At 42.6% G+C, this 22,468-nt stretch overlaps 1 protein-coding gene and 1 long non-coding RNA gene across 2 annotated transcripts; both read right to left on the bottom strand.

Moving 5' to 3' along the window:
- Positions 1-7,227: 7,227 nt before the first annotated feature.
- LOC123070249 (uncharacterized) lies at positions 7,228-12,294 on the bottom strand. The gene is made up of 3 exons (XR_006433566.1): positions 12,047-12,294; positions 11,744-11,961; positions 7,228-8,446 (listed from the first exon to the last, which is right to left on the bottom strand). It is a non-coding gene; the product is annotated as an uncharacterized lncRNA (long non-coding RNA).
- A 650-nt stretch (positions 12,295-12,944) lies between these two features.
- Positions 12,945-22,152, bottom strand: LOC123070248 (histone-lysine N-methyltransferase ATX4). Its single transcript, XM_044493346.1, has 23 exons — positions 20,518-22,152; positions 20,341-20,396; positions 19,970-20,174; positions 19,383-19,493; positions 19,241-19,309; positions 19,087-19,152; positions 18,923-19,014; positions 18,726-18,818; positions 18,316-18,451; positions 18,051-18,144; positions 17,864-17,963; positions 17,646-17,770; positions 17,257-17,402; positions 17,026-17,130; positions 16,820-16,884; positions 16,516-16,717; positions 14,699-14,785; positions 14,544-14,600; positions 14,377-14,466; positions 13,977-14,063; positions 13,677-13,751; positions 13,496-13,596; positions 12,945-13,363 (listed from the first exon to the last, which is right to left on the bottom strand). The coding sequence occupies exons 1-23, from the start codon at positions 21,349-21,351 to the stop codon at positions 13,273-13,275; spliced, it is 3,087 nt and encodes a 1,028-aa protein (XP_044349281.1). The 5' UTR covers positions 21,352-22,152; the 3' UTR covers positions 12,945-13,272.
- Positions 22,153-22,468: the final 316 nt, after the last annotated feature.

The following is a 22,468-nucleotide window of genomic DNA, read 5'->3' as shown; positions in this document are numbered from 1 at the left end:
CTACACTTAGAGATAGTTCTAAGAGGTTATGTTGTAGCATTGGAAATTATGTCCACTTTGTTGGGTAAGATCGGAGAAGCCCAGAAGATAGACAAAGAGATTGTTGAGATAAAGAAAGGATGAGTAAAGGAAAGGCAAAAGGATTTCGTGAGGATGAGCACGACACTTTATGGTTTGAGGATCGTATTTATGTGCCTAATGACCCTGAGATCAGGAAGTTGATTCTTCAAGAGGCTCATGATTCTCCCTACTCAATTCACCCAGGCAACACCAAGATGTATCTAGATTTGAAGGAAAGTTTCTGGTGGACAGGAATGAAGAAGGATATTGTCGAGTATGTAGCAGTATGTGATGTATGTCAGAGAGTTAAGCCAGAGCATCAGAAACCAGCAGGGTTACTACAGCCTTTGCCGATACCCGAATGGAAGTGGGATAAACTTGGCATGGATTTTATCACTAGATTACCCAGGACCTGTTCAGGCTATGACTCTATTTGGGTTGTAGTTGATTGCTTGACGAAAGTAGCCCATTTCATCCCTGTGAAGACAACTTATATGAGTGCTAAGTTGGCAAAGATATACATGAACAAGATCGTATGTCTGTATGAAGTTCTGAGGGCCATCGTATCAGATAGAGGAACACAACTTACTTCAAAGTTTTGGAATCAGTTGCATGAAACTTTGGGTACTAGGCTAGAGTTCAGTACAACCTTTCATCCACAGACAGATGGATAGACCAAGAGAGTCAATCGGATTCTGGAGGACATGTTGAGAGCTTGTGCGCTAGATTATGGATCTAGTTGGGATGATAATTTGCCCTATGCAGAGTTCTCCTATAACAACAGTTATCAAGCCAGTTTGAAGATGGCCCCTTTCAAAGCCTTGTACAGAAGGAGGTGCGGGACACCACTCTCGTGGGATGAAGTTGGAGCTCGACAGTTGTTCAGACCAGACCTAATCAGAGATTCCGAGGAGAAGGTTAAGTTGATTCGAGACAGACTCAAGGTAGCCCAGTCCAGGCAGAAGAGTTATGCAGATACTAAACGCAAGGAGGTAGCCTACAAAGTCAGAGATAGAGCATATCTTCATGTGTCCGCACTTTGAGGAGTTAAGAGTTTTGGAGTCAAGGGAAAGCTAGCACCATGTTTTGTGGGACCATATAGAGTATTGGAACACATGGGAGAAGTTGCTTACAAGTTGGAATTACCCGAAGGATTGTCAGGAGTTCATGATGTGTTTCACGTTTCCCAGTTGAAGAAGTGCCATGCAGAGAGAGTCGACATTCCTTTGAGAGATACAGTACCTCTGGAAGCAATTCAGTTGGATAGTGATCTGACCTATGAAGAGAAACCAGTCAAGATTCTCGAGTTTTCCAGTCGAGTTACTCGCAGCAAGGTTATCAAGTTTTGCGAAGTTCAGCGGAGCCACCATACCGAGGAGGAAGCCACCTGAGAGCGAGAAGAAGACCTCGCAAGGACCACCCACACCTTTTTGCTGACCAACCTAAATCTCGAGGGCGATATTCATCTTAAGGGGGGGTAGGTTTGTAACATCCCAAATTTTCAATTTGGATGTTATACATAGATCATTCATATGCATTCCATATTTTATTGCATTTGGTTGTGATCCAAGAAAATCTTAAGCAACTCAAGGACCCAAGGAGAGAGTTGGAGCTTTCATTTAATTTTCATTTTTGAATTTAATTCAAATTTGAAAATTGGATCAATTAGATTTTCAATAAATTCTTTCTGGTTATTTCTAACAATAAAAATAAATGAGAGAAGATAAAATGACTTCTTCAAAATAGAGGGGAAATTTTGGAAAGAAATTTTGAAGTCATTTTTTTATTTTGCATTTTATTTTGCTATTTTATTTGGTTGAATTAGAGAAAATATGCATTTTTAAAAATTGCATTTAGTCCAGAAAAATGTTCACTTTGTCCCAAATATTAGGTAGGGATGGTGAAAATTGTTTCTGGAATTTTAGGACTTCTATTTTCATTTTTCTAGGATTTTTCTTCGCATCGCCGTTTAAAGAAAAAGTTCACATGGGTCGGCCCAGGTGAAGCAACACCAGGCCCAGCGTGCCGCCACCCTCGTTCCCGTGCCGCCGCCGGACTCCGGGAGGAGTCCAAGCTCGCCCCGCCGCTCGACCCCCTCCCCAAGTCGGCCTCGCCGCCGCCCCGGGCTTTATAAGCCACCACCCCTGGCCCTCTCTTTCCCCAACCGCAGTCGCCGCCGCCGCCTCCACCGCAGCCGCCGCTGAGCCCGCGCCGTGGCGCCGTTGGCCACTGCCGCCGCCCCGCGCCGCTGCTGCCGACCGCACCTCGCCTCGCCTCACCGGAGCTCCGCCGGAGCTGAAGCTGCCCTGGCGCCGTCGGTTTTCTCGCCACCGTTAGCTGGTAAAAATCGTTCCGGTTCGCCGATTGTTTTCGTTTTTTTTTGTTTTCGGTTTAGATTTGTTCGGTTTTTTTGGATCTGCTAGTTAGCGAGCGTTCGCTCGTTTAGCCTATGTAACGAACAGATTCATTCGTTGGTCTCTGTTAGCGGACGTTCGTCTGATAGATTTTTCTTTTTCTGTTTATTTTCGGCCAGGGACCTATCCATGAATAGTTTTATCGTGATTTAGCCCCTAATCTTCAAACTAGCGTAACTTTTAGCTCGTTTATCCAAATTAGATGAAACCAACGCCTAAATCTTCATAACGATCCCCTCTTTCCAGTAAACGAACTTGAACAAGATTTTGACAAATTAAAATTTGAGTTTAGATCAGATTAGTACTCGATCTTGTTTCGTTTGTATCTTGAGTTTCGCAGCTCCGTTTGAGTTGATTCTTTTTGCAAATCATAGCTAATCACATGTACCTACTATTAAGATCTAATTCACATGCTGTTAGGTTTTGTTTTCTGTTTAGTTTAGTCATTTGCTTGTTTCTAGTTTCATTTGGATCTTTTCTCGATTTCTCTTTGTTTCGTTTGCTTGATTGCTTATGTATGTTATTGTTTTTCTATGCTAGATTACCCAGAGTGCGAAGCTTGTTACTACGGATCTCTAGAGTTTGCAAATCATCAGCAAGGCAAGTTACACTTTGATCATATTCTTCTATACACAGTTTTTACTATGCATTAGTATTGCCCCTCTAATATTTGCATGAGTAGGATTGGGAACATGTGGTTTGGTTGTAGTACTTGAGGTAGGAACATAATACCTTTTGATCACCCCGGGAATATACTTATGCTCAGTTATTTCTTAGCCATGCTCGTAGACGGGGATTGGATCGTGATACACATGGAAGTTGTGAGAGTTATTAATCTTGGATAACATTAAGGTGGCAACTTTAATACACATCTGGGTGGATTGGGTGGGGCACCTGGAGAATCCAGTGTTTGCTCGTTTGGGAAATCCCGGAGTACTCATGTGATTTTTCCTTGGTTCGCCACCCAGGCTCAAAGGGATCATATGATATTTCATGCCTAGAAATTTCTGTGTGCAGCCATAAGCCATTATGGGCTCTGGCATAGTTGAGTAAGTTGTGTGAGCTCTTGAAGAGGTGGACTAGAAGATAGGGGAAAGTACGTGTACCGGTCTGCCCGGAGTAGAGAGTTAATGCTTCAGAAAGACTATGTCTCGATCTTCCGATCATGGATGCGGTCGAGTCTTGTGGGGAAAAGTGCGCAACCTCTGCAGAGTGTATAATCTAATCATGGTTAGCCGTGTCCCCGGTTATGGACATCTTGAGTATCTGGAATTGGATATTATTGTTGATCTCATCACTCTTAAATTATTTGAATTGGGTTTAATGATGATACTTGGTTAATTTTGGGTTTGAGTTGGAGGAACCTTCTCAAGTATTGGAACAACTTGGGAGTAGTAAATAATTGTATTCCTTTGTTGTAGGAAAAAACTAGCTTTATGCAAAATCTTAAACTTAGAGTCTCCACCAGCCAAATATTGCATGTAGATGCAGTTATTACATTAATTGCTTTATAGTCTAACTCTGCCAGCATATTCCATGCGCTGACCTACATGGCTACAACGTCTCATGTTGCAGAACTCTCAGACGACGAATAAGGTGCGATAGGTCATTGTCATGCACTCAGCTATGCCGTTGGAGTTGATGGACTCATTTACCTTGAAAGCTTCCGCAGTTATTTAGTTTAGATGGTCTTCAGCCATATTATTTGTGTAATCATACTCTTTATGAGGATCTTGATTTAACAAGTGTGTGATTGAACTCTGCTATAATTCCTCGAGTACTGTGTGTGTCAGCATTACCGATCCAGGGATGACACTTAAGCACAGAGATTTCGGTCCATTGGGATCGTGGTCACTACATCGAGCTTCTGTATTCGAACTCTCGAGGCCCATGGATTGTAATATAAAGCTTGTATTATTTTGATTTGTGTTTAGAGTTGTGTTATGATATCTTCCTGTGAGTCCCTGGTCTTTATTATACACATTTGCATGCATGATTAGTGTACGGTCTAATCCGAGGCATCACATTGGCGATCTCGTGTGGAAGGTGATTCTGCCAATTGGTTCAAAAGACAGAAAATTCGGGAAGTGGTCTCCAAGTTGGAGGGTCCTTTTAAGATCACAAGAGTAGTTCCTGGAAACTCATATTTGGTGGAATCTGTACAAGGGACATTGTTACCTTGAGCTCTCAATGGCAAATATTTAAAGAAGTATCACCCAAGTGTGTGGCAAGAAGCCTAGATAGGCAACAACTGATATATAATTATCGTCCTAAGAAAAGACATGGACGATAAACAACTATCGCCCTTAGCATAAACATGGTTGATACGTAATTATCGCCCTGAGAAATTTAAATGGACAATGGAGTGTTGACATCGTCCTTAGAACAAATACACTGCAAATTATTTTTCGGCACGCAAGTTTGCCCAAAATAGCGGGGCATGTGTTGACACCAGATTTTGGCATGGTCAAAAACATAATTAAGAAGGCCTCAAATGAAAAAGTGCTCAAAGTGAGAAAGTTTTGTGTTGTCGAAAGGAGAAACTTTGATATTTGGTTCATAGCCAGCCAATCTCGTCTCTAAGGCCGAACTTGTGTTCGAAGTATTGAGATTCTGTATCCAGAACACTGTTTGGCTAATTATGCCCCCGAGACGACCTCATATCAAAAACTTATCTGCACGAGTTGTCTTCATCTCGTCGAAATGATTGAATTTGATATAAAAATCATCGCAATCCGAGGTCATATGCAAAAGTTAGAGCCTGCACAGTGCAACCCTACAGTGAGCAAAATATGATGCCCGGGACCAGACACACATGTGACTATGTCTGATGAGTTGCGTGAGTAATTACCTGTTTTGCGCTAGCGATTTGGCCCTGAAGATGGTCTCAAATCAAAAAATGTTCAACACAAAAGTTGTTCGTCTCGTCAAAACAAATAAATATGCTTTTGAGTACATTTACATCGGAGGTCGTTTACTGCCTCAAAAGTGACCCGCAAGGTGCAGCCAGATTACAAACCGAATATTTTTGGAAAGTTTGGATTCTGAGTTGGACCCAAATTAGGGTTTTGAACGTGAATTCTAACCTTTCCTTGCACGGTAAGTCCATCTGCCTCTTATATACATGAGGGGTGACGGCCGATTGAAAACACAACACACAATTGCAAAACCCATCTACAAACTTTCATCTCCTACCCTAGTTTTCTACATCTTGTTCATCGGTGTTCTTTGCTTCGGAGAGCTTCGATCTACGAAATCCTGGGGGCGGGCATTATGACCTAGGGCAGCCCATCACCGCCGTGCGTCCAGACAGAGTCTCTCTCGACCGCGTGGGGTTTCGGGTCTTCAAAAGCACTCGCTGGATTGTCTTGCGTATCGCGCTTCTGGTGAGCCTCCTTCGGCGACGTGTCTTGCGTATCGCGCTCGACGCCGAGGGTACACGGTGACGTGTCGTGTGCGAATAGTATGAGATTGGATAAATAGATCTAGCGAAAACACAAAATAAAATAAATAAATAAAAAGTGCAGCAAGGTATTTTTGGGTTTTTGGAATAATATATCTGAAAACGATATGATAGAAAATAGACCCGGGGGCCGTAGATTTCACTAGTGGCTTCTCTCGAGAAAATAGCATATGTCGGATAAACAAATTACTGTTGGGCAATTGATAGAAGAGCAAACAATTATGACGATATCCAAGGCAATTATTCTGTATATAGGGATCACGCCAAAGATTAGTAGACCAAAATGATTCTGCATCTACTACTATTACTCCACACATCAACCGATATCCAACATGCATCTAGTGTATTAAGTTCATGCAGAAACGGAGTAATGCAATAAGAACAATGACATGATGTTGACAAGATCTATTCATGTAGGAATTAGACCTCATCTTTTTATCCTTAATAGCAACGATACATGCATGCCTCGCTACCACTTCTGTCACTGGGTGAGAACACCGCAAGATCGAACCCATCACAAAGCACCTCTTCCCATTGCAAGAAAAATCAATCTAGTTGACCTAACTAAACCAAAGTTTCAGAGAAGAAATACGAGGATATAATAATCATGCATATAAGAGATCAAAGAAGACTCAGATAATATTCATAGATAGAACTGATCATAAACTCGCAATTCATCGGATCCCAACAAACACACCACAAAAAAGTCGTTACATCAAATAGATCTCCAAGAACATCGAGGAGAACATTGTATTGAGAATCAAAATGAGAGAAGAAGCCATCTAGCTACTACCTACAGACCCGTAGGTCTATGGTAAACTACGCACACATCATTGGAGGAGCACCAATGAGGATGATGAACCCCTCCATGATCGTGTTCCCCTCCCGTAAGGTGCTGGAAAAGGGCTCTAGATTGGATCTCGTGGTTTTGGAACTTGCGGCGGTTGGAATTGTGTTTCGTCCGCTCCCTAGGGTTTATGGAATATTTGGGTATTTATAGAGCTAAGAGGTGGTGGAAAGGACCTTCGTGGGCCCCACCACCCATCAGGGTGTGCCATGGGCCTTTGGCGCGCCCAGGTGGGTGGTGGGCCCCACGGGTCTCCCCTCGTGCACTTCCTTGGCTCCCAAGTTGTCTTCTGGGCAGAAAAAATCTCCAAAAAGTTTCGTTGCGTTTGGACTCCGTTTGATATGGATATTCTGCGAAGTAAAAAACAAGCAAAAAACAGCAACTGGCACTGGACACTATGTCAATAGGTTAGTCCAAAAATGATATAAAGTTTCTATGAAATGAATGTAGAACATCCAAGAATGATAATATAACAGCATGGAACAATAAAAAATTATAGATATGTTGGAGACGTATCAGGCACTAAGTTAATAGGTTAGTCCCAAAAATGATATATAATTTCTTGTACATATAAAACATCCAAGATTTATACTATAATATCATGAAACGATAAAAAAATTATAGATACATTGGAGACGCATTGTGGACGTCCATATCGATCCCTATGGTCACACGAATGACATTCAAGTGGACCTTTGGTTATGGTGTGATGGTTCCCTTTGCTTCGCAATACTTTACAAAACTCTCGGAGTGTCGGTACCCTCCTGAGTCATGCACATGCTCACTACACCATCATCATCGCTGTTGGTTTTGTTCTTCGTTCTCGTTCAAGTGTTCCTCTATCCCCGTGGCGTAGTCACCTGTGTCTGGCAAGATGATACATCTTTGTCGTATCTACTTTTTCAAACACTTCTGCTCTTATTTTGGACTCTAATTTGCATGATTTAAATGAAACTAACCTGGACTGACGTTGTTTTCAGCAGAACTACCATGGTGTTGTTTTTATGCAAAAATAAAAGTTCTCGGAATTGGACAAAACTTTTTGGAGATTTTTTATAGAATATATGAAATATAATGGAGCCAAGACCCACCAGAGGGGGGCACCTATTGCCCACCTGAGCATAAGGGCACGAGGGTTTGAAGGTGTTCTTCCTTTTTTTATCTCCATATTACATGTAGCCCCCAAGCTCCGAGTTTAACAGTTCATGATGACTTAGTGCTTTGCATAAAAATAATATCTTGATTATGTAGCCCCCAAGTGTCGGGTTGTCTTGCCTGTAGCAACCTGGGACTTGTATTTGTCTTATACTTATAAAACTTCAGCCAACGTAGCCCCCAAGGGCCGACTCATCAGTATGTGATGGATCGGGTCTTCAATGTGGACCTTATGACCTGTTTAAACAACTGAACACTATATCCCTCAAGTGTCGGGTTGTATGCCTGTAGCGACTCGGGACTTACATGTATTTCTCCTTTGAAAAGAATAACATCATATGATGTAGCCCCCAAGTGACGGGTTGTATGTCTGCGACGACTTGGGACTGTGTGAGAATAATATAACCCATTTAAAAATTATACATGCAATGCTGAATCAGGTCGGCTCATGAATTTCTCAGTTGAAGGAGCAGAACTTGTCGCATTTTCTGGTAGTGCCCTTATGAACTGCATAAATTATGAACTGCTATTAATCTGGCTTCAATGAATCCTTGACCGTGGTTGCAGTGCAACCCAGCAGTTTATCGGTTTGTACAAATAAACTGGAATAATGCCTTTGTGCTTGAAATAAATCATGGGCCATGGTTGCAATGCAACCCTGTAAATATGTGTGGAGAAATTCGTAAGTATTGTAGTTTACTACAAGGCACATGTTGAATAACCCAAAACCCGGTCAATTAAATGACCCGACATTATATGTCACCCGACGGATTTGTAACCCGGGAATTTAAAAAAATTGATACCTGCAAAGAAAATGCATAGAGAGGGGGAGAGAGGCATAAATAGCATATGACATAAAAAATAAATAACAAGCCGGCTTTCGAGGCTCGAGTCTGATTTGCTTCTGTGAAGTAGGCCTTGTAGCCTCTTATGGTTTATTCTAGCTCTCTGAAAGCTGGCTCTTACGTGACTTAAGCCGGTGTTTTAACTTTGATAAGTTCAGGTTCAACAAAGTCCATGATAGGTGTCAGTGTGATTGACTTATCAAAAGTACAATCGGTCACCTTTTCGGAGTAGCATCAATCTAACAAGCAGGTTTAACCAAGTATTGTGGTGACATATGTCGGGTTAAGAGAGATGTTATTAGCTAAACTTGATGAGTTGGAAGCCCTCAAGTGACCATATGATCATGGAAAAACTCAGCATAGGATTTTGAGCTAGACTTTCCTTGAGTTGGATTTTGAGCTGGAACTTCCTTGAGATGGACTTTTCTTAGCTGGACTTTCCTTGAGCTGGATTTTGAGATGGACTTTTCTTGAGCCGGATTTTGAGCTGAACTTTGAGCTGGACTTTCCTTGAGCCGGATTTTGAGCTAGACTTTCCTTGAGCTGGATTTTGAGATGGAATTTGAGATGGACTTTCCTTGAGCTGGATTTTGAGTTGGACTTTCCTTGAGCCGGATTTTGATCTGGACTTCTCTTCAGTCGGATTTTGAGCTGAACTTTGAGTTGGACTTTCCTTGTGTAACATCCTAAATTTTCAATTTGGAATGTTATACATAGATCATCATTGCATATCATATTTTATTGCATTTTCGCTTGATCCTAGAAATTCTACGCAACTCAAGGACCAACGGAGAGAGTTGGGGATTTCGTAAATTTCATATTTGAGTTTTCTCAAATTTTTGAAATAGGATCATTTGGTTTTATTTATTTTATCTTCAATTATTTCAATTATAAAAATATGAGAGAGGGAATAAAATGACTTTGCCAAAATAAAGAAATATTGAGGATTTAATAAAAATCAAATAAGATTTTATTTTGGATTTTATTACTATTTTATTTGAATTTAGGAAAATTGCGCGTTTTTCAAAATTGCATTCAGGCCCCAAATAAATGTTCTTCTTGTCCGGCTTGATTTTAGAAGTCGGGGAAAATTTATTTCGGGATTTTTGGAGTCTGTTTAGTATTTCTTTCGTTTGATTTTCTGCGCGAAATTTTTTTTTTTTTAAAAAGTCTGAACCGACCTTGGGCCGTAACCGGCGAGGACTCCGCCTGGTCGGGGGTCTTTAAATAGCGCTCCCCGGGCCGACCCCCAGCCCAAGCCGCCACCCGCGCCCGTGCCCCAAACCCTAACCCTAGCGCGCCGTCGCCCCGCGCCGCCGCCGGATCCGCCGCCGAGGTTGACCCCGCCGCCGCCGCCGTTTTTTTAGAAAAACCGTTCGGTTTTTCCTTCAGTTTTTTTAGATCTGTTTTTTTAGATCGTTTTTTCGGTTTAGGTTAATTAGCGAGCGTTCGCTCGTTCGTTCGTTTTAATGAACACGTTCATCATTTAGATCCAGATAACGAACGTTCATTCGTTAATCTGTTCGTCGTTTTTCTTTTTCTCGGATTTATTCCGCGAATTTTCTGATCGCGATTTCTGATCCGATTTTCGTTTTAGTTTAACTTTTCGCTCGTTTATCGGAATCAGGCGATTCAAGCGCCTAGAGTTTCTTCTCGAAACCCTCTTTTCATTTAATCTACTCAAACAAGTTTTTGCTACTGTAAAATTTGACTTAGGTCCAGATTAGTAAACGAAGTTTGTTTCTCTCGCCGTTTGACTTTCATTGTTTCGTTCGATTTGATTCTTTTTGCAAACCGGAGTTCTTAAGTTGAACTTTCTGGTTAGATCTCTTATTTGAGTTTTACCTATGCATTAGATGAGTACTTATTGTATGCTTATTTTTTTGCTTGCGATAGAGTACCTGGATTGCGCCGCTTGCTACTTCGAATCCCTAGGTTTCATGGATCATCAGCAAGGCAAGTAACACTTTGATCATATCCTTTCATACCCAGTTTTTATGCATTAGATCAATCCTCAAACAATTGCATCATTAGGATCTGATTAATATGTGGGTTTTGGAAAGTAGATGTGGTAGTACCTATTACCTGTTTTATTATCAAACCCTTGGGAGTTACTTCTATGTTTGCTTATTATGTCATGCTATGCTAGTAGACGTGGATTGGGTGAGTTAATTTCCATGACAGATGTGAGGTTGTTAATTGATGGTTTATTTAAGTTGGCAACTTCAATACATATCTGGGTGGATTGAGGCACTTGGGTATTCCAGAGCAGCTCATCCTCAAGCAGCCCAGCAATCGATTACTTTGTTCATACGTGTGCTGCCTCGCGCCGCCTTTCCTACTTCGCCTTTGTCGGACTGGGCCGCATCACCCTTCTGGGCCGACGACGCTGTGTGTCCATGGGCATTGCTTGCTGCCACCGGATGGCGCACGAACGGTGATATGAATTTGATGTCCCATAGTCGTTTCAGCTAAGTTAGAGGATCTGGAAATTTGTTCCCATCATCGGCACAATTACATTCTCTATGGAATTGTCCGCGAATTCCTTTATTGCTTTCTCTAAAGTGGTCACCCTATTTGGACAAAGTGTACTGCCGGTGCCGTTGAGCCGGCCCGTACTCTGCCCAAATATGTCTAAATAGAAGTCCAAATTTATACCATTCGACAGTGACATCACTAGATTGTAAATTATTCAATGCCAGAACAGCAATACAGACTAATATCAACCAAATTACTGCCCACAACTGAAACCCACATATCAAGTTTTACTGAAGTGGTGTTTCCAACAGTTGCGCAAGTGGAAGGAAAAAAATTACTTTTCTAACACAAGTCACCCATAGAGCTCCCAAATCTATATGCAGGCTGCTAGTAGACTAACTGTGAACGCCACATACTTCCATGTCAATGACGCACACCAAGCAAGTGGAAATCAATAGGATTTTTTCAGTTATGCACTAACCTCTTAGTCCACCCCGGGCTTGCTGGTCGACTGCGCGGACACCGGGGGTGAGTTCTTCCTTCCTCCAATCACCACGGCTTCTTCATCCCAGATCTGCGCGCCTACAGTCAAGACTGGCGCCGGCGCTTGTTCCAGCTTCCCCACCAAAGCAGCCACCGTGGAAGGTGGCAGATCCATGGGGGGCTTCATTGTCCTCGACCTCTTAAAGCACAGGGGATCTGGTACGGATACACAACAGATAGCATATTCAGCAGACATCCTACTCCAAATTAGTTAAGCCAAACCAAAGATTCCATCGCTTACCCGCTTATAGTCTGCATCAAGAAATCCATCCCTTGCGCCGTCTCCTACCCCGGATTCGCCTCTACAAGTTTCAGAGAGGAAACGAACCCTACAATAACTCTATGCGGCCGCACTACCAGAAAAGCCACGTTCCTGTTCCACGGATCAGAACTGGCGAAACGTCGTGACCCACGGCTCATCGGCAAAGCCTCTAACGGAAGTCGTTTTCCTGGCCCACATCACAGTACCTGGCAATACGTGCAGCAGGCAAAAGCAAATTAACGCACCCTCCGTATATTTTCAGAAAAGTAACTGGAACAAATCCCGAGACCTTATTGATGGGATCAGGTGCGCTCGTGTGTAGAAACTCCACGTCCGTTAGAGATGCCCTTATCCAGATGTTTTGTGCTATACAGAAACATACACGTCTTTGAACAACAGAACAAAGTCTGAAAACACTGTGTGGATTTTTTTTTAACAAACACTGTGTGGATAGCAGTGCAAAGTCTCAAAACACTATGTGTGGATAGCATGCGCCTTCCACGAAAATTACTACTACCTCCAATTTATAATAAGTTAATAAGTGTTGCAGTTTTAAACTAACAGCTGTTAAAAAATGCGACCCTTATTTTGGATCGGAGGGAGCAGGAAATAGGTGCATCAAATATCTCATGCACATGCTCCCAGGTGAAATCGAGAACTGAAAGTTTGCATGCCCAAATATCCCGGGAAAATTACAGATCTCATGCCCGAGTACTTTGAAAGCTTGTAGAATTTCATGAAGAAACGAGTACTGACCATCAAACTTGTAATTTGCTCAGTACGACAAGAGCACTCATTTCTGATGTGCCCCTCTGTTTTTACCGTTGCCATCTTCCACCATTTTGTAGACACGCCAAGTACACTAGTGATATCTTAATGAAAACATAATCAAAATTGGCACTAGAGAAAATTGATTATAGTTGATACACTAGAAGCATTTACAGGAATAGAAGCTCATGCTTTCGAGCTGACTAAACTTATTCCTAGAGACTAGAGTGAAAAAAAATTGGGGCGTAGGAGGGAACAAGGTAATATATACTCCCTCCGTTCCAAAATAGATGACCCAACTTTGTACTAAAGTTAGTACAAAGTTGAGTCATCTATTTTGGAACGGAGGGAGTACCACTTATCACCAATGAACCAAGAAAATGCTAAAAAAAAAAAAAAAAAAAACTATGACAATGCCCATTGACATCTACTCTAACCTAATTCATGAATTTCCGACAGTCAGCAGTCTGGCACAGGCAAGGAACTTTGCAATCATCAGCCTCATCAGGGTCAAACAGGTAATCATACCTAGAAATTACACACAACATAAAAACATGTTTAGTCTCCTTGCAGAAACACAAAGATTATCATGATGGAGTTTAACATAGTTTGCTGAGACCATCTGCAAAGAAAAAGAAAAGGAAATCATATACGACATACGTTAGCTCTTCACCGGCACAAACATTTCTCTTGGCAATTAGAACAATGCGGCTCTGATCATGCCCCACGCTCATAATCCTCGCATAAAAGTTTGGCGTGCACTGCAACAAAAATAACAATACATCAGGTACATATTATTTAGAATCTTAAGTAGATTTGAAGTTCATTATATGATCCTTACAGAATGATTAATCAGGCGGGCCACGTTTCCTTTGTCTGTGGCATCAACAACCACTTCCTCGCTGATTTTGAAAAGCTGGGCAGAAAAAAGGACAGCATAAATGTAGTTAACGTTAGATGTATTATCAGAGGCTATTAAAATAATACATCATAAATCCATATAATGCATACAACACGTGATTTCCAGCAGTTGGGATGGCCAAATAGCATGTGTGTTGTAGATATAATGTTATTTCACAGAAAAAAAATGCACTCATAGATACACCACATAACAGGTGAACTGGTATGGAAGATGACTCACATAACAATCTTTTCCCTGTACACGATATTGTGCTTCCCGTAAGTCCGCAACACTTCGTCTGACCTGTTCACCGCGGTACTCTAGAACCTGGAAAAAAAGTTAACCATGAGCAATTTCTTGAATGAGGGCAGCCGCGCGTTAATGAAGACCACATGTAGGATAGCGGAATGCCGGCTTAATAATGGAAACTAGGGCGCATATATGGGAACAGAAATTACCACGAGTGGTTACAAAGCAACCATGTAAGAAAAGTATAAATGGACCTCTAGAAAATATCAATGGAGCGTAACATATAAAGTAGAAAGAAAACCGTGTCATTACAACCAAGCATATCTACTGTTCAAGCGCCCCCAATTGTGAAAAAAGTTTCCATGGCATATAATAGTGTTTGAGGGAATACCATTTCTCCTTCTTGAATGTCCCTACGAGCAAAAAGTCCCCACCTATGAATTCCTGACCTACCAAAGCATACTCTACTATGTTCCGTTTTCTGAAATAAAGAAAAATTAATTAGTTTCATACTACAAATATATAGGTACAAGGGAAAGCCAACAGACATATAGTAACCTGAAGATAACGTAGACGCTCCTTAAAAGTAGAAAAGGATTCCGGATCCCTCTCTTCCTGCAGAGTACAGAGTTTTCCTTCATAAGAAAATTTGACTAAAAGATGGGAAAGGATATCTAATAAGCATGCATACATTACAGAATTAATCAAATTACCCTTCGTGGATTCAGACTGTCAATTTCATCCCAGCGGTGTTGACAATATCCCCTTACTCGGTGTGCCATTGCTGCCTCCCGGGATCTCTGCATGCAACAAAATTCCAATCAGGTGCGCACCAATGGGTTATCGATACAAGATACCAACCGGCAACAGTACTTATATTTTGGGAACACGGACACGCACGTTTGGCTCTCGGGTGTAATTACACCCATTTTTAAAAAAAAAAGTAATTTGGAAGAAAGTCAAAAAATCTGAAACTTTTTGCGAACAAAGTAGATTTATTGTTGCACTCGTATAAAAACTTTTGCAAAGAGAAGACTTTCCTGTTGTTCTGGACGTAAAAAAACAAATTTGTTGCTATATACGCCGTACTGTTCACGCTTTTGTCAGAGAATATTTGTCATTTTTGTCAGAGAATATTTCATTGCAGATTATTTTTGTACGCTAGAAATGACAGCTCAAGTTTGTTGGGGAAAAAGTTTTGGAACGTTTTGACTTTTTCTAAAAAAAATACATAACCAGGTGTAATTACCACCATGTTCCAAAGGGTATTTTCCCAGGAACACTGCCTATTGAGCAACACCATATGAGTAAATCATAATGAACATCACAAAAAGGAATTAAAACAGATAATGATCCTTGTCGAATTGAAGTTGATGTGACAAAGGTTATCAGCAAGTGGTGAACTAGGATGCAAGCGCATTAACCAGCAACTAGGAACCTGCATTACGGTTAGACTGGGCACTGTTGTGGACTCCTTTTGGGGTCGCATGTATTGATTTCGCTGCGGCCTTAGTCCTGCATTCCCAGTTTATAAAAACAGCGAAGATGCAGTGAGAGCTGCAGAAGAAGCCCCAAGAGAGGAACAGCGTGCCAGGTAGAGAAGCAGCAGGCACATGATGACATGACTGGGAGTCCTAGACCAAAGTCGAGTCCAGAGAATCTGGCCAGTGGGAGGCGTTGGGATTAGGAAAATAAACAGCAAACAAAGGTTGAATGCCTTGCAGTAATGTGCTCCATATGGTCACAACTAATGAAAAGAAGAGGAATCAGGGTCGGATAGCAAGGAGTCGGAAGTTCAGCTAAGCAATTACAAAAGGCTGTTGCATGTGCTCTTTGAAAAAGCGTTTTTTTCTTCGCTTAAATCAGGCACAGCTCAGGATGTCTTTGCCACCTGGAGAATGAGGATGAGCGACTTATGGTGCTACCCGATCCACTCTTAAGCCTGGAAGTCAGAATCTGCTTCGTCCCACTATGACATTTCACAAAAAAAAAAACTGCTAACAGCTACAAACTCCAGATCTGATCAAACATTGTCTTTGATAACCGTCTGGATAAATCACCACACTGGTTTCTAACTAGTACCTATGCTAGCTAAATGAATTAAATGTCCCAGCCTGCAAGGTATCTTGCAAGTTCACACAAGCCTACAAAACATGTTTAGCCCTATTTTTGGATGTAACGGTTAGCTGAAAGTTTTTTTTTCTGAGACATAACACTTGGTTGGAAGTAGTAAAAATCCCACCAACTAACTAGATTCCATACTGCAGCACAACAGAGAGTAGAAAGCACAGACTATCTGCTAGTAACACAGGGGTAACTTTAGCTACTATCCTAGTTACCCATTCTCATGTAGCATTAGCATCAAAAGATAATGCCCACATCCTTAGAATTAACAAGTACTTCCCCGAACTTTATTGTTAAAAGCTGCTATAATGGCTATATTACCATGCTAGACGTACGTTTAGTGGCTTACATTGTAGCTAGCATAAAGGTGCATTCATTATTCTTTCAACTTTAAAGCAAGGCATACCTTTAGTTCTTTCCTAACATAAACTCGACATCTTGCAGAACATAAATTCTCTGTAGTTTCAACTTCTGATGCTGAATCCTTGGGAAGATCTTTCCTAATCAGTCTTGAAGCAGCTATAGTGCCACTACTCTGAACAAGCCTTTTTGAAGAGAAAGTTCCAGCAGGAGTTTGAATTATCAAAACATTATCAGGGTTAGGTCTCCTGCACATAAATAAATAATCCAAGACAATCCAACATTCAGTATTGCACAAAAAGATGTGAACAAATTTAGCTTTACTGGTGCTTCCACTTAATAAATCTTACCGATGATGAGCACAATATGAAATCATCTTTGTTGTCTGTTTGCCGTTTTTTTCCAAGCAGTGCAGCTGCATACATGGAAAACATAGTAAAGTTCAGACGTGCTAAAAAAACATGAGATGCAAGCAAAAGAAATGAAATTACACACTTTTCTTCATTGATAAATAGCTTAAGCAACATGTTCTTGCAGCGATCAGTATTAGCTGTACCTCCATTCGATAGCCTGCCCTTGATGCACAGGTGGCATGGTAATAAGTCGAGCACCTGTAGCATTGTGTACAAGAACCATGTATTTGCCTACAAATGACGCACATCTGGAGCAATGGGCAAGAATGGAACATAATTAGGTCAACGTAGTCAAACATACGAGATACGTAGCACTCGTTCAGGATCAATCATCTTAAGCCACTTAAGCTATAGCACCAGCATATGTATACAACCTTCATAAATAGCAGAGGTGCCATGCTCAATATCCCAATAGCAGGTTCCATGAGCTCATCACTATCAAAAGCCACCTGTGGCTGAAACCATGCACATGCCACATGTACCCACAAGTTATCAACATTTGTTGGCTTCAGCGCTCCACCTAAAATAAGTGTTGAAGCCAGCAAGAACCAGGTTAATGATTACAAAAATGCTCAATAAAACAGAATGTCACAACTTGATTTCCCGGTATCAGATTTGACAAACTTAATTTAGTTGCTGTGGTGCTGTCACTATTGTTATTTAGAAAGAGACCTAGGTTCGACATTAATAGTAGTACTGATGAATTATTCTGTTACGGAATCTATTTCGTCCAGTTACCACTGAAAGGATAGCAGGTACATACCTTTCACAGGGCAAAGGCAGCAATCCCTCTTTTGTTCAGGCGTTTCACAAGCCCTACAAATCCACGAGGTGAAATCTTGCTTACTGCTCACACCATAGCATTCCTGATGAACAGCTATCTGGCATCTGAACATGAATGTGGTCAATTGCAAACTTTAGTCCATATCTCAAAATGATTCACACCAAAGAAAAACATTGTGAGCAACACGAACTTAATACCTGTTACAAATCACAATCTTATTGTAATCCCAATCTTCAACCCATCTACAGACTGCACACCTTTCGGTTGTCCATTTCACTTGTACATGATCATAAGGTTCTGTACATAAATTCAAGGTCCATCACTTCAAATTCCTGGGAACCAGATCTTCTAATACTATAGGCTACAAAATAAATGCTCAGTTACCATTTAACAAATCAAGTAACTGCTGTTTTTTCAGTTTCTGAGAGGAGCGCTTTGAAGGATATGTGGAACACACGCTTGGTTGATGTTGATCTATCTGTAAAGAGAAATGTGGGACGATCATAACCCTAACAAACAGAACTACAAACCAACAAAGGAACAGAAATAAAAACTACAACACTACTATACAGTTGCACAAGAACTAACAGCATCTATATATGCAGTGGAAAAGGTTGAAATGAAAGCATGCTGTCATTACTGTACGAACCCATTTTCCAAATGGCATAAGTGTTTCCTTCATTTTAATACTAGATTTCCAATTTTTACTTCTGCAGCCAGCGTGCCTTTCCCATTCATTGAACAAAAACTTTTGCCCCTTACAAGGGGCACAATGGCAAGAAATCCTGCAAAAGAAAGATAGTTTGAAGTCATAAGTAGGTCCAGATATATATGGAAAACATCAGAGGTACATGCAGATGAATGGAAACCACCTAAACAATGAACGAGAGCAAGCAGAAAGATAAGTTCAAGCCAAAAAACAGGAATCAATAATCTCGCTAAGTGTGCATAATTGTGAGAAAACTGAAATTAAGCTATGGTGGTGCAGGCATGCCATGCCAGTCACAAGTACAAATAACTTTACTACAATCTAATGCAATTCAGATAAGTGGTTCTTACAGTTCGAGATTTGGTAGGTAAGTTCCTTCCATATCAAAACAGATGACCCCTACTCTGTCAGGCTTCCTTCCTTTCTGTGCAGAATTATCTTTACTGTTTCACAAATGGATTGTACATGTTACTCTTAAGAGCCATAAATTAGAACCTTGAAATATGAAGTTGTAGCATAAACAAGTGGTTCTAGCCTTCTAACTCACCTATCATCAGGAGAGTTTGTCTTCTTGCTGGACAGATTTGAGTTACGTTTAACCCTACAGTAAAGGCAGAAATAACTTTTGTCTCGTAGATCCTATAGCATCAAAATGAGCATGTTAGCGATGGTAAATTACTAAAGCACCAAGGATATTATGACGAGAAAAACCTTCAGGTTGCTGCACTTTTTGTCACATTCTGCGTGAATCCAACTTTCGCAACCATGACAGCAAACCTGGTTAATCACCTCCCATCTTCAGAATTTTCACGGTTGGAAACATAAGATAAATTTATATTGCGCTAATGGCTACACTATGTCTTACCCATCTTCGGTCACATTTATGTTGCCAACTTTTCAAGCATATCCCACAGTACTCTTTTGATCTCAAGATCTGCACATACAGGAAGGTAGTGTAAGCCGTAAGGACAAGACACTCAGAGTGAAGTAGGTTCACCAATACATACCCTAGCACAGTATTTGCAAGCAAGTTGCTCCATCACATAAACCAACTTGTTTGACTCTTTGTTTGGAAAGCAATTTCCACAACTTTCACACTGCAATTCACTTGTATAATGCTGTGTACAGAGAATAAGCAAAAATCTAATTAGTCTATTGGGGAAATATATGACAGTTGAAGAAGCAGTTTCATTTTGTGATAAATAGTACAAGAACAGCACTGAAGTGTAATGGCGTTACTAACTATGGTCGGCCATTGACTGACCCAGAAGGCAAGCTATATAAGGCCAATAAGTTGAATAACCATTGGTACTCCACAATACATAAACATGCTCAGTTTTATCATTCTGCTTATACACACACAGTACTATGTCTGCTAGATAATGTTTCTCAGAAGATTTTTCTGCAGTCATGCATCAATGCACTTTTCAGGCGTTAGGTTTGAAGAAAAATCATATGAATGTAGATAGACCTAAAAACCAGACAGGCAGGATTGAATACAAAGCCACGGAAGGTTGGACCAAAAATATTGATAAATTTCTGAAATTTCCTGTGAACACATGTCTTCTTAGTTGTGAAAAAATGGTCAACTTGCCTTAATCTGTGCCTGGCACTCCAGCTCGTTTGAACCAGTCACTTCTTCTAATTCGTCTGGACAAGATTGACACACAACAGGCTGCCCTGCTGTGCTGTCATCCATGGGCACTTCAGAGAACCCCTGATCGGCCAAAAAGGCCTCTTCTAGTGCCCTCTGGAAATCACCAGGCTTGAGACTGCTCAAATCTGTTTGCCCTTGAAATCTGAAATGGAAATACATATTTTTCTTAGCACATGTGCGGGTGCTATTCTATAGCTCGGCACAATTACTTCTACTTCTTGCCAATAAAAAGGCTTTCCTGATATGCTTTTGCAGCACTTTAAATGCAATAACTGATAAGTTATTTTCAGTGAATTACTAATACTTACTGGTCAATGTAGTCCACAAAAGGAAAAATCCCTCCTTGCCTCACCCAGACATACTTCTGCAACACACGAGCGTCATTAAATGGTCATTCAGAAAGAAAGAAAGAAAAGCTCAAAAGCAAAAGAGGAAGTGGCACCAATTCGAGTCAGTCAGCCCTAACAAAACAGTAATTAATGTACCTTCTCGTCACTGAACTCTGCACGCCAGCCAAACAGCATCACACAAAGCACAGCACCACCACGCGGCTGGGGCGGCATTGCATCAGCAGCGGCCTGCCGAGCTGGGTCGACGACAACTCCTGGCCACGCTGGTTGCCGCTTACCCAGCCGTGCCCACACAATGTCGCCATACAAAAACTCTGTGCTCCAATGAAGGTCCTCCTTCTGCGCCTGCAGGTCCTCTTCTGCCTCTTCGTCTTCGTCTTCCATCAACTCGTTTCTATGGTAACCGCTGTACGGTTCATCGTGCAAGGAGGTGAGTGCGCTCAGAGACATGGAGTACTTCCTGGAGGCAACAAAATTCTGGCACGCTCGGTAACGCTGTGCCTCCTCATCCTCATCCACCTCTGACAATGCGGAAGTTCTATCCAGGATTGCACCTTTACGGCAGAGCGGCTTGCTTTTGGGGACGAGCTGCTCGACCTTGGGCGGTGCAGGCGGCTTGGCCGGCTTCTCCTTCTTCCAGGGGTCGATGAGCACCGAGTCGTTGAACCGCGAGGGCAGCACCTGGGCACGCCCGCGCGACGTCCGGACGACAGGCGGGCGCGTGGCGGCGGCGGCGGCGGGCGCCGGCGCAGCGCCGGCAGGTGATGCAACCTCGGGCTCCTCGCACCAGCGGAACCCGGCGGCGGCATACGGGATACCGGAGGCCGGCACGTGGCCGAGCAGCTCGACGGGGAAGAAGTCGTCACCCCTCTGCCTCTTTGGACGGCGCTCGCCGGCGCCGCCCTCGCCCTCGGCATTGCAGCGCTTGAGGCTGAGGATCTCCGAGCGCTGGGTCCGCTTGAAGATCATCCCACGCGAACCCTTTGCCCCCCGCCCGAATTCACCGGCCCGGCGGCGAGATCACGGCGAATTCGGCGAGGGCTGCCCCGCAAACCCTAACCCTGCCCCTCGCCGCGGCGAATTGGAGAGGAGGGGAATCCGTCCCCCGCCTCTCCCCACGAGCCGTCGCGGAGACGGCGGAAGGGAAGGGGGGCAAAGAAGAAATCTTTGACGGAGACGCGCACGGAGAGAAAGAGAAATCGGGATTGGGGGGATTTTTTTTTTGTTTTGTTTTTGGGCTCGGCTTGGGAAGGTGCCTGTTCTTTGTGTGTTCTAATGGGAGGGCTCGGGAAGAAGAAGTCCTACGAGAAACGAGGAGCGGAGCGCGACCCGGTTGTAAAAACGATCTTGTTGGCCCTGATTTTTCTCTCTCGTGGGATCGGGTTGGTTTCGTGCGGGAGGATGGATGGATGGATGGGATGACATGGATGGAAGTCGTCGTCGTCGTCGTCGTCGTGGGTGCAGGTGGAGTTGCCGTCCCGACTCGCCGTTGGATTTTGGTGGTGGTGACGGTGCGCGTCCATGGAGACGGAGGAGGCCGGTGGGCGTTACGAGGAGCTTGGAGTTGGCGTTTTGGCGTCGTTACGGGCATTTTTCTCGCCCGGACGGAATTTCATTTGGATTCGTGTGGGTTCGAGCTTCGAATCCGGAATTTGGTCTGGGCTTGTGAGTTGTAGTTTCTTTTGGGTTTGGATTTGGAGAAGATGGTTTCGACATGGACGGGAGGAGAGAGAGGGAGAGATGATCAAGGTGGCCATGAACGAGTTTTGTGCAGTGTGGGATGGGTAGGGGAGCTGGCTAGGCTAGGGCGACGTCACGACGAGTAGGTAGGTAGGCGCTGTACCTGTAGTGATGATTGATCGTCCCTCCCGGGCGGAGAGACGGGTTGATCCAGATGCGACTCACTGACTGTCTTCTCAAACTCGATGGAAAGACCAATGGTCGATGGGCGATTTCGCCACCCCGACGGAATGAAGGAATTTCCGGGTTTTATTTTCTTTCTTCTTGTTTCGAGTTCGAGTTCGAGTTGGAGTTGGAGTTCCTGCAGCTTTGGTCCTGGTAGTGACCGGTGTTTGATCTAGTCCAG

The sequence above is a fragment of the Triticum aestivum genome, chromosome 3B (genome assembly GCF_018294505.1).
Source record: "Triticum aestivum cultivar Chinese Spring chromosome 3B, IWGSC CS RefSeq v2.1, whole genome shotgun sequence".
Lineage (NCBI taxonomy): Eukaryota > Viridiplantae > Streptophyta > Magnoliopsida > Poales > Poaceae > Triticum > Triticum aestivum.
This window is presented reverse-complemented; position numbering and strand designations above follow the sequence as displayed.

Bases quoted from the DNA above. Each gene is read 5' to 3' on its own strand.
- LOC123070248 (XM_044493346.1), bottom strand. From the start codon at position 21,351: ATGATCTTCAAGCGGACCCAGCGCTCGGAGATCCTCAGCCTCAAGCGC. The intron at 19,310-19,382 runs GTATGTATTGGT...CTGTATGTGCAG, and splicing joins CTTGCAAATACTGTGCTAGG to ATCTTGAGATCAAAAGAGTA. The intron at 14,467-14,543 runs GTTACTATATGT...TCTTTATTTCAG, and splicing joins AGCGTCTACGTTATCTTCAG to AAAACGGAACATAGTAGAGT.